At 32.2% G+C, this 13,568-nt stretch overlaps 2 protein-coding genes across 3 annotated transcripts; both read left to right on the top strand.

The window, feature by feature from the left end:
* Positions 1-4,491: 4,491 nt before the first annotated feature.
* LOC132946417 (uncharacterized protein C3orf38 homolog) lies at positions 4,492-6,656 on the top strand. Of its 2 annotated transcripts, none has more exons than XM_061016411.1 (3): positions 4,492-4,614; positions 5,147-5,430; positions 5,985-6,656. In XM_061016411.1, exons 2-3 carry the CDS (start codon positions 5,164-5,166, stop codon positions 6,555-6,557), a joined length of 840 nt encoding a protein of 279 aa, XP_060872394.1. In that variant the 5' UTR covers positions 4,492-4,614; positions 5,147-5,163; the 3' UTR covers positions 6,558-6,656. The 2 variants fall into 2 exon arrangements, with proteins under 2 accessions (XP_060872394.1, XP_060872393.1); XM_061016410.1 differs by having other exon boundaries at positions 4,505-4,805.
* A 2,791-nt stretch (positions 6,657-9,447) lies between these two features.
* On the top strand, positions 9,448-13,521 carry LOC132947262 (uncharacterized). The gene is made up of 6 exons (XM_061017515.1): positions 9,448-10,408; positions 10,484-10,775; positions 10,867-11,121; positions 11,697-11,969; positions 12,522-13,045; positions 13,114-13,521. Exons 1-6 carry the CDS (start codon positions 10,107-10,109, stop codon positions 13,430-13,432), a joined length of 1,965 nt encoding a protein of 654 aa, XP_060873498.1. The 5' UTR covers positions 9,448-10,106; the 3' UTR covers positions 13,433-13,521.
* The last annotated feature ends 47 nt before the right edge of the window (positions 13,522-13,568 follow it).

Raw genomic sequence — 13,568 nt, 5'->3', positions numbered from 1 at the left:
TTTGTTGTAATCTATCTATCTATCTATACATATAAAATCAAAATACCACTTAATCATTGATCGCTGTAACTCAATAACTACGCAACATACGAACTTGAAATTTGGAATAGAGGTTGTTCTCATATTTTCACCGTGCAATAAGAAAGGATTTGCCATAATTCGCATTTTAAAGGGGTGCTCAAACAGGGACATTGAAGTTTACATTGGAAATTTTATTTTTATTTATTAATAGTTCCCATTGGTTACAGTCAACAATAGAAATTATTTGTGATTATTTACTATCGGTTGCCATTGGTTTTTTGGGCAGATTCAAGTACAAGCTTGCATCAAGTCAAATTATTGAAAATTGCATACCAAGGTGATTGGTGAAAGAGTTGTCCTTTGTCCGCGATCCGACGTAGTCGGATTGCCTACCAGGGTGGCTGAGTTGCACTTACCTGCAGGCTGCAGCATGTTCCACTCAATATTAGTTGAACAATCATAATTTTTTTAAGATTTTTGTTTTTTTACGGGTAATGAAGTGCTATAAAAATGAATTTACCATTAATACCGCTAGAAACATTTCAATGCGTTTTCATTAACCGTTTTTTATATTCACTTGCCGATCACATTAAACAAACAACCAATCACGGGCGAAGCTGTGACGGGTCGGCTAGTTTATTATATTAATTCAACTTACAGGCTATAATAAAATATAATAACGTTATAAAATATCCAGACTGACAAACCTTCTCGGCTCAGAATCGTTTTTCGTATACATTGATATGATTATGATATCATTGAATTCAAATTTAACACAATCCATTATACAGTGACCCACTTGTAACCTACGCTGTAGGGCAGAGGCGTAGAGCGACATACACTTATCCACTTACCTGCTTATTTATAATTTTAGATGTTTTTACCATAGTCAAATACCGAGTTGATAATATGTTATATACTATATTAACCTAACCAACATTCAGTTTATTTTTAAATAGGCAATATATTATTATTTATTATAGTAGGTTAGATATTATTATACATTTAGATATCCCATGGGCCATAGCCAATGGCTATATAATATTATAGTTGTATATTATGTATATGTTACTGTTCATCAGTATCTACGTTTTATTTTTTAGCATTTATTGTGTAACGCCAAATAGCCTGTTAATGTTTATAAACCTACCTACTCAGTACCTACTTAATACAATACGGTGACACAGTGTATTAGACATCATTGTAAGTGAGTGTCGTTCTAAAATATAAGTAGACATTTTAAAAGTTGTTAATTATTCAAAGGCTTATACATGTCACATCTATTATCTATTTAGAACTTAGAATACATAAAACTACTGAGAGTATTTTAAAAATTTGAATGTGTGCTACTATAGCTATTAGGTACGCTATGTTAAATTAGGTAAACTAAATTATTTATCTGAGTAATCACTGTAATTTTTGGAAAAACCCTAATCCATGTACCAAAATATCTGCTGCATTCAACATCACCGGGAAAAAAATTCTAGCTCCGTACCTAGGTATCTTGGGGATATATTTCTGTAAGATACCATATATTAATAAGCTTTTTATAGAACAGTCCTAACACAATTATATCGCCAATAATTCTCGTAAACCGATAATCAAAAAAATTTTCGGTATTTTTCGTTAAGACTTATGAGTTATGACAGAAACAATATAACTAGATAACTGTTATAAACAATAATTATTAATGTATATTTCTTTATATTTTATTAATTAACATGTTGCATAGAAATTAGTACACGTAAAAGAAAACTGCACAGTTGGTGTGGCGGATGTAAATATTTCTGATTTACAAGTAGGTTAGGACGTTAGGTTTAAGTCGATTTAAGCATCGGAATTAAGACACATGAATTCCGCTGGTATATTTTTTTGAAATTCCACTTGTATTACAGGGTACACCATAAAAAAACGGAATAGCTAAGAAAAACTGAAAAAATGTTACGAATTATATTTTTATTATAATAACGAGAATCTGTAACGAATACGGTTTATATATAAAACACAACATGTTATGCCCAAGATTCCTTAAAAGGTAATCTACCTTTATCAAAAAAAAAAAATGTCCATAAGAAAGTCAAATTAAATTTTTATGAACTTTGAAGTTCATTTTTTTACAGCATTGCATATTCACTCGATTTCTCATGTAGTGATTTCCTTATTCTGTTGTAATTCAAAAATGAATAACCATAGACTCTTGAAATTTATGTCATATGTTTATTTTATCAATTCCTATACTTGATAACATTTTCAAAATACTTTGACATGAGCTGTATACAGACAATTTTAATTTTCAATTTTTGTAGTTTTTTAGATTCTGAGTGGAACGATGAATGTATTGATTTTACAATGATGTGTGTTTTTTTTTTATTTTTTATTTTTTATTTTTGTGTCTGTCATCACCTTTTAGAACAGTAAAAGTGCTTGGATTTTCTTCAACAGTAACTTTTTTGATAGGAAAGTGAATCTAGTTGGTACTTTGGGTGGTCAAAAGTAAAAATTTCTCAGTAGTTTTCAAAAGCGACGTGAAAAACAATAGAAAAATTAAGGAAAAACTGGAATTTTTACGCAAAATCTGTTTTCGAGAAAATCGATTTTGGTTTTTAGTGTAACTCTAAAATAAATGACCGTAGGGACATGAAATGTTGACTGAATGTTTATAATTGTATTTCCTATACACCATAACATTTTCCAAATATTTTGACTTATTTTGAGCTGTTTACGGACATTGTCAATTTCTATTTTTATTAGTTTTTTTTTCTATAAATATCAATAAAATTGTATCTGTTGAGTAAAAAAGCTTAAAAATTTAATAGAAGGCTATTTCATAAAAATTTTTCTTTTTAAATCTAAGATTTGAAAATGTATTACAAGATTATCCATAAGTTTGTCTACCTTCATCAAAAAAAAAAATGTCTACAAGAAAGTCAAATTAAATTTTTATGAGCGTTTTAAATTCATATTTTTACAACATTTGATATTCATTCGATTTCTCGTGTAACGATTTTCTTATTTTGTTGTAATTAAAAAACGTATGACTGTAGATACTTGACATTTTCATTGAATGGTTATATTTGCATTTTCTATACACAATACAATTTTACACTTTTTGAGCTGCAGTTTACGGACATTATCTGTTTTCAATTTTTTTAGTTTTTTTTTTCTATAAATATCATTAAGATTGTATTTGTTGGGTAGAAAAGCGTGAAAATGTAATGCAAGGCTCCTGATATATTGTTGCAATAGCAGTTGAAAAATATTGAAAATATATAGGCACAATTTTTTTTTTAAGCATTTAAAGTTCAAATTTTGACAAAATTTATCAAATTTAAAATTTAATAATTATTTTGTAGTTCAAAATAATAATAATAATAATAATATTTATTGGCCAAGAGAAAGATACAATTTCGATAAGTAATTAATGATTATATATATAATATGGTTAGATGGCCCATCTCACCACTGAAGATAACCTCTTATCGGTGATGATGGAGTACTATTAAGAGCTAGGTTGGTATATAAATTTATAAAATGTTCAACTTTTGTAGCTAAGGATTAAAAATTTAAAACAAGGTTCCACGTAAATAGGTTATATATAAATTACTTTATTCACAATAATATCATCAAATATACTTGGTAATATCATAGGCTGACTGACCGTTTTCGCTCAGAATCGTTTTTCTTATACAATGATATTATATCATTGAATTCAAATTGAACACCATTCATAACAGTGACCCACTTGTAACCTACTGTACAGCAGAGCGACATCCACTTACCCACCTTTTTTTTCTATGAATATCGATAAAATGTTATTTGTTGGGGGTAAAAAAGCGTGGACATTTAATTTAAGGCTCCTGATATATTGTTACAATAGCAGATAAAAAATATTAAAAATATGTAGGCACAATTTTGTTATAAGCATTTAATGTTCAAATTTTAACAAAATGTATCAAATTTAAAATTTAATAATTATTTTGTAGTTAAAAATTTATAAAATATTCAACTTTTATAGCTATGGATTGAAAATTTAAAATAAGGTTCGACGAAAATGGTTCATATATAAATTACTTTATTCACAATAATATCATCAAATAAACTTAGTAATATCAATATATTATAGGCTAACTGACTCTTCGCTCAAAATCGTTTTTCTTATAAAATATGTAATATTAAAATATCATCGAATTAAAATTTAACACCAACTTCTAACCTACTGTGCAGCAGAGCGAAACCCACTTGCCCAACTTTTTATTATTTTAGCTTAAATAACTATATAATATTAACATTTAACATTAATATTTGAACTTAAAAATGAATTAATATGAATTCGAAAAATGTTCAGGACATTATTAGGTTGGTTACGAGATTGCTTGGATTTTTACTTTTCTATATTGGCAGCATTGAATTTAATTTTTTTTTTTATTCTTATCACTCCGGGAAAACTGAGCTATCAAACTATCACCACACAATAGATATAAAAATATAAAACTCACCACTCAATTTATACTCATGCTTGTGGCCTGTCTTATCTGTCGGTTTTTTACACCGATTATAATACTGTAAAACGAAAAATAATCTGATTTTAGGTCGGTGAGTATTGAATAGCAGTTACTGTGACTTAACATTTGCCAATTGCCATTTGCTATTTCAATGGTCAATGGATACCGACTGTGAGAAAAGGTTATTAAAAGAATTTCTGGACGGGCTCGAAACAAATGAATTATGCAAAATCGTCCGATCTATCTACCACGGTGGTGGAATATCTGCGAATACCCGACTAGGTAAAGCTATAGCATTTATAAATTGTATGTAATATATTTTGTAATATTGAAACTGTTACATTAACCATTGTTAAAGCATTAGGTATTATGAAACAAATTAATTAAATTAAAAAAAACAATTTTATTATTATGTACTTAGAATTATATGTTTGAAAAGAATGGTAGTGTCCGCTAAAATACAGTGCCACATTACAGAAATCTACAGCTGTAATCATTGACCATTGGTGTTCACAACCGTTGTGGGTGTGGATGTCTATATAGATTTATTATAATACACATGTTTAAATGTTTATATTCCATATGTGTTGAAGTTTGTTATTATAGCCTGTAACTTGTTTTAGATGCTGAATTGTTACTGATGTCTCAACCTTCTGTACGGGTATTGTCCAATAAAAAAGTTCAAATAACAATGTTATTGAAGTTTTTAATTTCAAAAGGCTTAATACCTTCTACTGATATGACGAAGGCAGATTTGTGTTTGGCTTTTAAGTCATTAGTCGAAAGTCAACCAGACTACATCAGACCGCCAGTACAGCCTATGCAAATGTCTGTCCCTAATAATATGCTTGCAATCTCCCAGAATAACAACATGATGCATACTCCACCATATCAAGCTGTTCAACAGGTACATATGACATCTATATGGTGCAGTTAATATTATTGTTTAAAAAAAAATCAGGTTATTTTGTAGTTTTTAACCATGAATCTATTCTTATGACCATTGACTACCATATAAAAAAGATATTTTCTTAACGTTAACTTTATTACTTTTCATACATAATATTTATTATAATTTATAGAGTTAGAAAATTCCATACAACATTTACGTTTTTAACTGTTACTAAAAGATTACTAGGTAAAAGTATAAACAGTAATAATATATTATAATATAATTATTAATAATAATTCTGAATTATTGAGGTACTGTTATAATCTGTAGATCATTGAATCTCAAATTAGTTTAAAATAATATCACATAATTAAAACTAAAATGTATTATAATTTATAGTGCTTTTGTTCTTATAAAGTAAATTGTATTATATATAAAAACAATATTTAAGAGAATCCAGAATTTGATTATAATATTGACTGTGAGAATCAACAATTATTTTTTGTTATAGATTCAAATGTCTTACAATACCAAAACTTTTTATAATATTAATTTGTATATTTTTTTAGATGCCTATGCAAATATCAACACCAATTACTCCTGCAATAGAACCTAATACAAAATCTCGAAAAGATCGTGATAACGAATTACTTGAAAAATTTATTGAAATGTTTGCTAAAACTTTTTATGATTTATTAAATGATCTTGGTATTCCAGGAAAAAATCAACTGGATTGTCGTCATTTTTATGAAAATTGTACAATGTCATTAAAAATTCTTGGTGGCAACAACGAAATCTCTGAGACTTGTGAAGATTCTACATCTACTTTGCTGTGTTTATTAGGTATCAAGAAAGAACACATACTCTTTTTTTCACCACATTTAGGCGATGTTAAATGGAAAAAAGAATCACATGGTTTAGTAAAAGTGCATATTGGTGGTACACTTCATCAAGGTGTTGGAAGAATGGTTGGAATGTTTGAACAGCAATTCATACTCAGAGAAGATCCTCAAGCAGAAAACACATGGAAAATTCTTAACACAAATTTTATGATGAAAAGCATGGACTTAATAACAGCTGGACCTACTTTAAGCATACAAGGACCTCGCCAAACAAACCATTTACAAATTGATAATGTTTAATTGCGCTGTCAGTATGTTAGGTAAATTACTTTTGCAAAGTAAATTTTGATTGTATTTACTAAAATTTGTATAATACAATTATATGAGAATATTATGTAACATTGTCTAACATTTTTCATCATACTTTTAATCTTAAACAGTGATATTTATATTTGAATTGTATTAATTCTTTAAGATATAAGCTTACTGCTTTCCCTCTCTCTGACCCACGTGCAGTATAGTAATTTCTGAGCATTTTAAAATTGTAATATAGATAATATGTGATTTTTTTAGTTTTTTTTTTCTATAAATGTCAATAAAATTGTATTTGTTAGGTCAAATAACTTGAAAATTTAATACAAGGCTATTGATATACTTTTACAATTGTAGTTCAAAATATTAAAAATACATAGGCACAATTTTTTTTATAAGTATTTAAAGTTTAAATTTTAACAACATTTATCAAAATTAAAAATTATTTTGTTGCTAAAAATTTATAAAATGTTCAACTTTTATAGCTAAGGATTGAAAATTTAAAACAAAATTCCATGTAAATAGGTGAATAAATTACTGTATTCACAATAATGTCATCAAATATACTTAGTAGGTACCTACCTAATATCTTAGGCTGACTAACCGTATTCGCTCAAAATCGTTTTTGTATACAATTATATGTTATCATTGAATTCAAATTTAACACCATCCATTACAGTTACCCACTTGTAACCTACTGTACAGCAGAGCGACACCCGCTTGCCCACCTTTTTTAGTATTAAAAATGGTTAAGAACTGTATGAGATCTAGTATCTACAATGAAAGAGAATACAGTTAATATATTATATGCCATAGCTGAATTTAATATTGATGCAGACAGCAGTAAACTTTTAAATTCACTCGATTTGGAAAACATTTTAATTACTTATGCTAGTGCAAATGTAGCATATATATTTTTTAGATTTTTTGGTAAAGTATGAATTACTTGTGTACTTTTTAGCAGGAACCTTGTGTTCAATTTTCAACATTTTTAAATATGTACCTAAAGTATAAAATAATTGGTAAATATTATCGAGATATTGTCGAATTTTGTGAAAACGTTAATTTCAATGTAGACTTAGCCCCTCGGGATCTATGCCCTATTTGTAAATTATTATTACTTATTACTTATTAGGGTGAGTGAAATTCAATGCTGATACTCTCGTACGCGCATGCACTTGTCAATAAATTAAAACAATATAAAATTCACAATACAAATCAAAGCGACATTCTTTTGATAACTTAGGTACTTATTGTTTTGAAAAAACTAATTAAAGTTAACAAATTTAAGTTAGCGTTGTCTGATTATGATTCTAAAAAATTATTTAAATTTTATTTAACTTTCAGTTTTTAATTTGAACTGATTTGTAAAAACTCATATTTTCAAGTTTACAATTACACTTCACAATAATATAAGATTGAATTTTTACAAGGTGTTCCATACCATTTATAGACGACTTTCTGCCTAGTTCAAATTTTTTTCCAAAATTAAAATGGTTTACAACGTAAACTAACTTTAATTTTTATCAAAAGATAAGGTCTTTTGAGCTAAAATTGGAGGCAGTAGCGAGGGCCCTTAAGGCCTAAAATAATATGTGTGGCCGGGTGGATATATTAAGTTGTTCAAAATAGCCTTTGTGGCTAAATCGCCTAAATCCATTATTTATAATATACAGGTTGTGTAGTGGTAATGTGCGGCTGCAATGTTGCACGCAAACAGTTTACTTAAATATAACCTACGTAAAGTCATTATTGATATAGTTAACATCATAACGATTAAAGCGATAAACGTTATTACATCAATAAATTAACAACTACAAACCTACATAAAATAGGTAGCGATGAATTCAAGGTCGCTTAGATACATGGGCGCAATTTACTATACTTTTTTTACTACCTGTGCACCTATGGGCAGTGGGCGCAATTTATAATCACCCAAATTTTTTTATTGAAATTTAGGTACCTATAGAAAAAAAAATAATCTTAATTATATAACGACAGCACCTAGAACACCAAACTTAATTTATTGCAGAGTTCAGATAATAATAAATAAATATATCAAGTTTCCTAAAGATTGGTCCAGTAGTTTCGAAGGATAAAAACAACAATAAATTACGTTGAACTAGGGGATAGAAGGGCTATAACCGCTCCGCTCAATAAACATTTTGTGTGAACGTTTCAAGTATTTACAGTTATTTGTCTTTTGAATTACAGTGTTACACCAAAAAACCAAAATGGATTTTGCATAATAGTTCCGTTTTTTCATGGTTATTTAGAAAATTCCTAGGAATTTTTACTCTAGACCCCCCCCCCCCACCATATGATGCAACTGTCTACTAGAAACCACGCTGAAAGTTGAAAATTGATGTAGATGATGATAGAGTATGGGCACTAAAAAAAACACACTTCATCAATCATCATTGTAAATTCAATACATTCATTATACGCCGCTAAGAATTTAAAATACTGAAAAACGGGTATTAGGGTCTATCGTGAGTCTTTTTGAGCTATTTATTATATAATATTATATACCATACATTTTATCAAAATTAAAACTGCTACATTGTACACAATTTTACAGAGTTAAAACCAAAGGAGAAATTATAATGTAATTATTTTTTACACAAGTCATAATATTAGTTACATTTTTCGGGCCTCTACAATTGTTTTAATCCGGTCTTGGATGGCAATGCACCGTTTGCACCGGTGGTATAATCGGAGAGGCGCCGTCTTATCTTTATTTTATGGTCCATTTTATTAGCCATGTCCGTTAGACTACAGCAGAGTAGTGTAGTTGTAGAGCTCGTCGTCGGACTATTGGAGATTTGGAGACTGGATTGCTGGAGTAGTGACTAGTGGAGCGTCGGTCGTCGGACCACTCGGAGTTCGGACAGTGGCGCGTTCCATACCCACGTCGCAGGGGTTCTCAAATCACTGGGCCCGCCACCTGTTGGCAAATATGCGCGTCCCGCCGAGAATGCGCGTGTGTGACCGTGCGAGACGCAAGTACGGCGCTCGCGGGTGCATGCGCTCGTGCGTGTGCGTGTGTCCGTCGTCACATCTCCGCAGCATCGTTCTCGCACACGGCCGCGGACAATCGAAACGGATAACAACGGGCGGATCGCGTACAATTATTATTATATTCTCCGAGTCGTTCGGTTGATAAAAAGTAAAAACGTACTACGTTAAAACAACCAGAGTGTCGGTGAGCGGCTGCAATAACGGTTGTGAAGAGTACAACATTATTATCGTCGCCACCTTTGTTTTTTCCGGCCGTATTTTCGCGCGTACAACAGGTAAGTGACGCAGCCGGTCTTCCGTCGACGTCCCCACGACGATAACGAATCGTAATAACATTGTTGACGTCGCGTCGAATCAGTGCGAGTTTTTCCACCCTGCCCGTGTGTCGTTTCTCGCGATGATACGCTTGCCCGACGTGGTGTCATGACTTAGACGCTCGACGTCCGTTAAAGTCTCCGGTCGTCGTCACGACCGCGACGACGACGGGCCGAAACATGATCACGCGACCATCGTCCCATGGCCCAGTATGAGTTCCTGCCGCTATGCGACGTCCTGTTCAACATCATCTCGCTGGCCGCTTACTTCTGCGACATCGTGTTCGACGTGGTCATGGGCTACGCGCTCTACTCACACGGCCGCTATGTGCCGTTCGTCCTGACCATGTTGTTCGTCGGGGCGTCGGCCACCGTCGAGCAGACCATGTCGCTGCGCTGGTACCTGGCCGCGCGAGCCGTCGGCGACAAGTCCACGCTAGCCGATCGGCTGAAGCGGTCGGCAGTGCAGGCGTTGCACTTCGTCCTGCTAGGCGTCCTGTGGAGGTACGCACTCGTAATTTTTGTACCCGTGCACCCTCCGCCTACGGTTTGTCTGACGTCTGCTGTGTCTCGTTTCAGGTACTTCAAGCTGTTCCTGCCCGTCGACCTGCGGTACGTCAAGTTCGAGGTGCGCGACCTGTGCATGCTCCGCCTGTTGCATGCGTTCTGCGAGTCAATGCCGCTGCTGCTGTTGCAATCCTACCTGCTGTGGACGGACGGTGGCGACCGCAAACACTTGCGTGACCTCAACAAGGTGGCTGTTACACTATCCACCATCAGCGTGTGCTGGGCTCTGGCGTCGTTCGGCAAGAATGTGCGCATGCAGAACGTCCACAGGCTAGTTCTCACGTGGCTCGGAGTTATTTTTCAGGTACTTGTCTCTCAGTATATCAACCTAACAGTTGCACCTACCTATATATGTTTACAATATTTGTAACGATGGCTGTTTTGTCACTATGCAGTTCCTGTGGCGTTTGGGCACTGTCGGGGCCAGAGTCATTTCGTTGACCGCCTACGCTGCTATTTACAAATATTGGGTGTTGTTGGTACTCGGTTTACATTGGTTGTCTATGCTACTGTGGCTACATTCGCCCAAGAATGTATTTCACGGTGAACGGATGTCTCCTAAACGTAAAGCTTTTTTGTTTGCACTATTAGCTTTTGTGTTCACATTTGAATACGTTAACCTACTGGAAAACAATCATAGAGAAAAAATGGTGAGTACCTACGGTGTGTTAAACATTTAGTGGAAAAACAATTGAAATCCATATTATACTTAAATACCTAGTATATATTAAAGTTTTTATATTTAAAGTTCTACCTATTATCAAGTTTGTTAACTATTGTACAACTATATATTTTTAAATGAAAAATATAGTTTTACCTAGTTGTTTGGTTTTTAGTTTAAATTAATTATGTAGGTACAATGTGGATTGTGCATATTTGTTTTTGTTGCATTTTCCAAAAAGTGTTTTCTTTTTTTTGTATTTTAAATAATGTTTTGTCTTTTCATCTCAATATTCTATTATTTTATGCTTTATTGGGTACTATAAATCAATTTTATTAATTTTACTAATTTTTTTAATTAAATTATTAATCAGTATCTGGTATCTACCTACTGTAGTTAAGTACATGTAATTGATACTTATTGACTTCAATAAAATTTTACATTTACATTTTAGAAATATAAATTTTTAATAATTATATAATTTTTATGCTTACATTCTTTGAAATATTATGTACAAAATTAATAATCTAAATTGCTTATTAATTTGAATGAATATTTTTGTAGTTGATGTTTTATGTGGTGATGGCATTAGAAAACGCTCTTCTCATGTTTGTGTGGAGCATTGACAGCGGTGATGCAGTCAAACCATTTATTGTTCTTGGGCTATTCTGCTGTGGTCTTGTGTTCATGGCAGTTTACTATCAGTTTTTCCATGTACGAAGATTGAAATATGAATCTGGAGGCAGACTGAGCAATGCTACAAATAGTAACAACTCAACAGCAAAGCTAGCATTGGAAGCCAAGTATAAAGATCAGCTAAATGTGCCTAATGGCAAGGTAAGACTGCAGTTAATTACAATATTTATATTATGACTAGAGATATTATTAATACTTTAACAATACTATCAAAAAAATAAAAATTGAATTTATGTAAGGTATACCTACCTTTAATATTGATAGTTCACACCTACCTAAATTGTTGGGTAAGACTGTTAAAAAAATAACATTTTATTTATTTTTATATAATTGGGCATATAATATTAGTCTGTAGATGTTGGGTACAGTATTACATTTTTATTTTCATCAAGAGGCAAAATTAACTTTCGGATACTAGAAATTTAATCATTAGGTATAAAATCTGAGTGTATTGGGAAAATTTAAAAATGTAAAATATATTTATTTGTGATTATACCATAAGTATCACACTGTAATTATTGAAATTATTGTCTTTTTGATTACAAATTAGTTATTTACTATTTTTACTGAATTTATAATTATTGATTGACCTTACCAGTATACCGATATTTTAAAGTATTGTTGATAAATATATTTCATTGATACTCTATGCTTATCTCTATTAATAACATTATTTTTTTATCAATTTAACAGACTGACCTTATAAGGAGACACAGCTTTAGCAGTGTGTATGAGAACATACCACCAGGTGGTTACCACAATCAAGCTATTGCTAGTGATCCCCCTCCAACCTTGCAAAGAAACCAGAGGTATTACAGCGCATTGCCAGCAAGTGTACATAATGGTATTCCCGGCGTTTTCAACTGTCGTTTCACAAATCCATATGTGGCGGCCATGCAAAAGCGCAAAAAAAAGAAGCCAACCACATTTGTCCCCCCACCGTCTGGCACAAGTGGTCGAGATAGTGTTGCGTTTTGGTGTAAGCCGCCACCATCCAATCATAGCCAACAGGGTTCCAGTGAAAACGAGAGTGCCAGCTCTCATGTGGATATCCGGCAGAAATTACAGGAAAAAAGACAAAACCAACTTGCTGAACTCCGAGCTATTGAAGAGGAGATTAGGCAAGGTAAGTTAAAAGATCCGCCAGAGAATGGAGAAGTACTGTTGTCTCCTCAGGGATACTTGCAACAACAACATTGGATTGCTCCACCTTATAGGTAAGTTTTACCTCCCACATGTGAGTGTTTTGTTAAATTGAAAGTATTAATTAACGTTAAATTTTTAGTGCTCAAGAAAACAATGCTCAACCAAACGATCAAGTGTTCACATTGATGTACAAATCGTACAAATCACCATCAGATTTAGACTCACAGATATCACTGCCTCGTTCATACACACTACCCAGAGAGTTTAAATTCTACAGAAAAGTAAGGCCCAGAAAAACTATACGTTCCGATCACTTTGTTGCATCCACAAATTCAAGTGATGGAGATGTAGACTCTGGTGATGATGAGTCGGACACCTCGCAGCCAAAACTATCACCACGGCCCTTACGGCTCCCTGATCGTAATGCTCTCACCACTCGACACGAAACCAAACTATAAGCATTGTTGATTAAAATTTAAGTGAAATTAATGTTTTTTTTTATTAGGTTTATTAGATTTACTAAAATACATAAAATATTTTGTAAATATTGTTTTGTACGATGTTTTATTATTATTATTATTATATTTAATTATA

This window comes from Metopolophium dirhodum, chromosome 6, assembly GCF_019925205.1.
Source record: "Metopolophium dirhodum isolate CAU chromosome 6, ASM1992520v1, whole genome shotgun sequence".
Lineage (NCBI taxonomy): Eukaryota > Metazoa > Arthropoda > Insecta > Hemiptera > Aphididae > Metopolophium > Metopolophium dirhodum.
The sequence above is the reverse complement of the archived record's forward strand: the minus strand, read 5'-3'. Positions and strand labels throughout refer to the sequence as shown.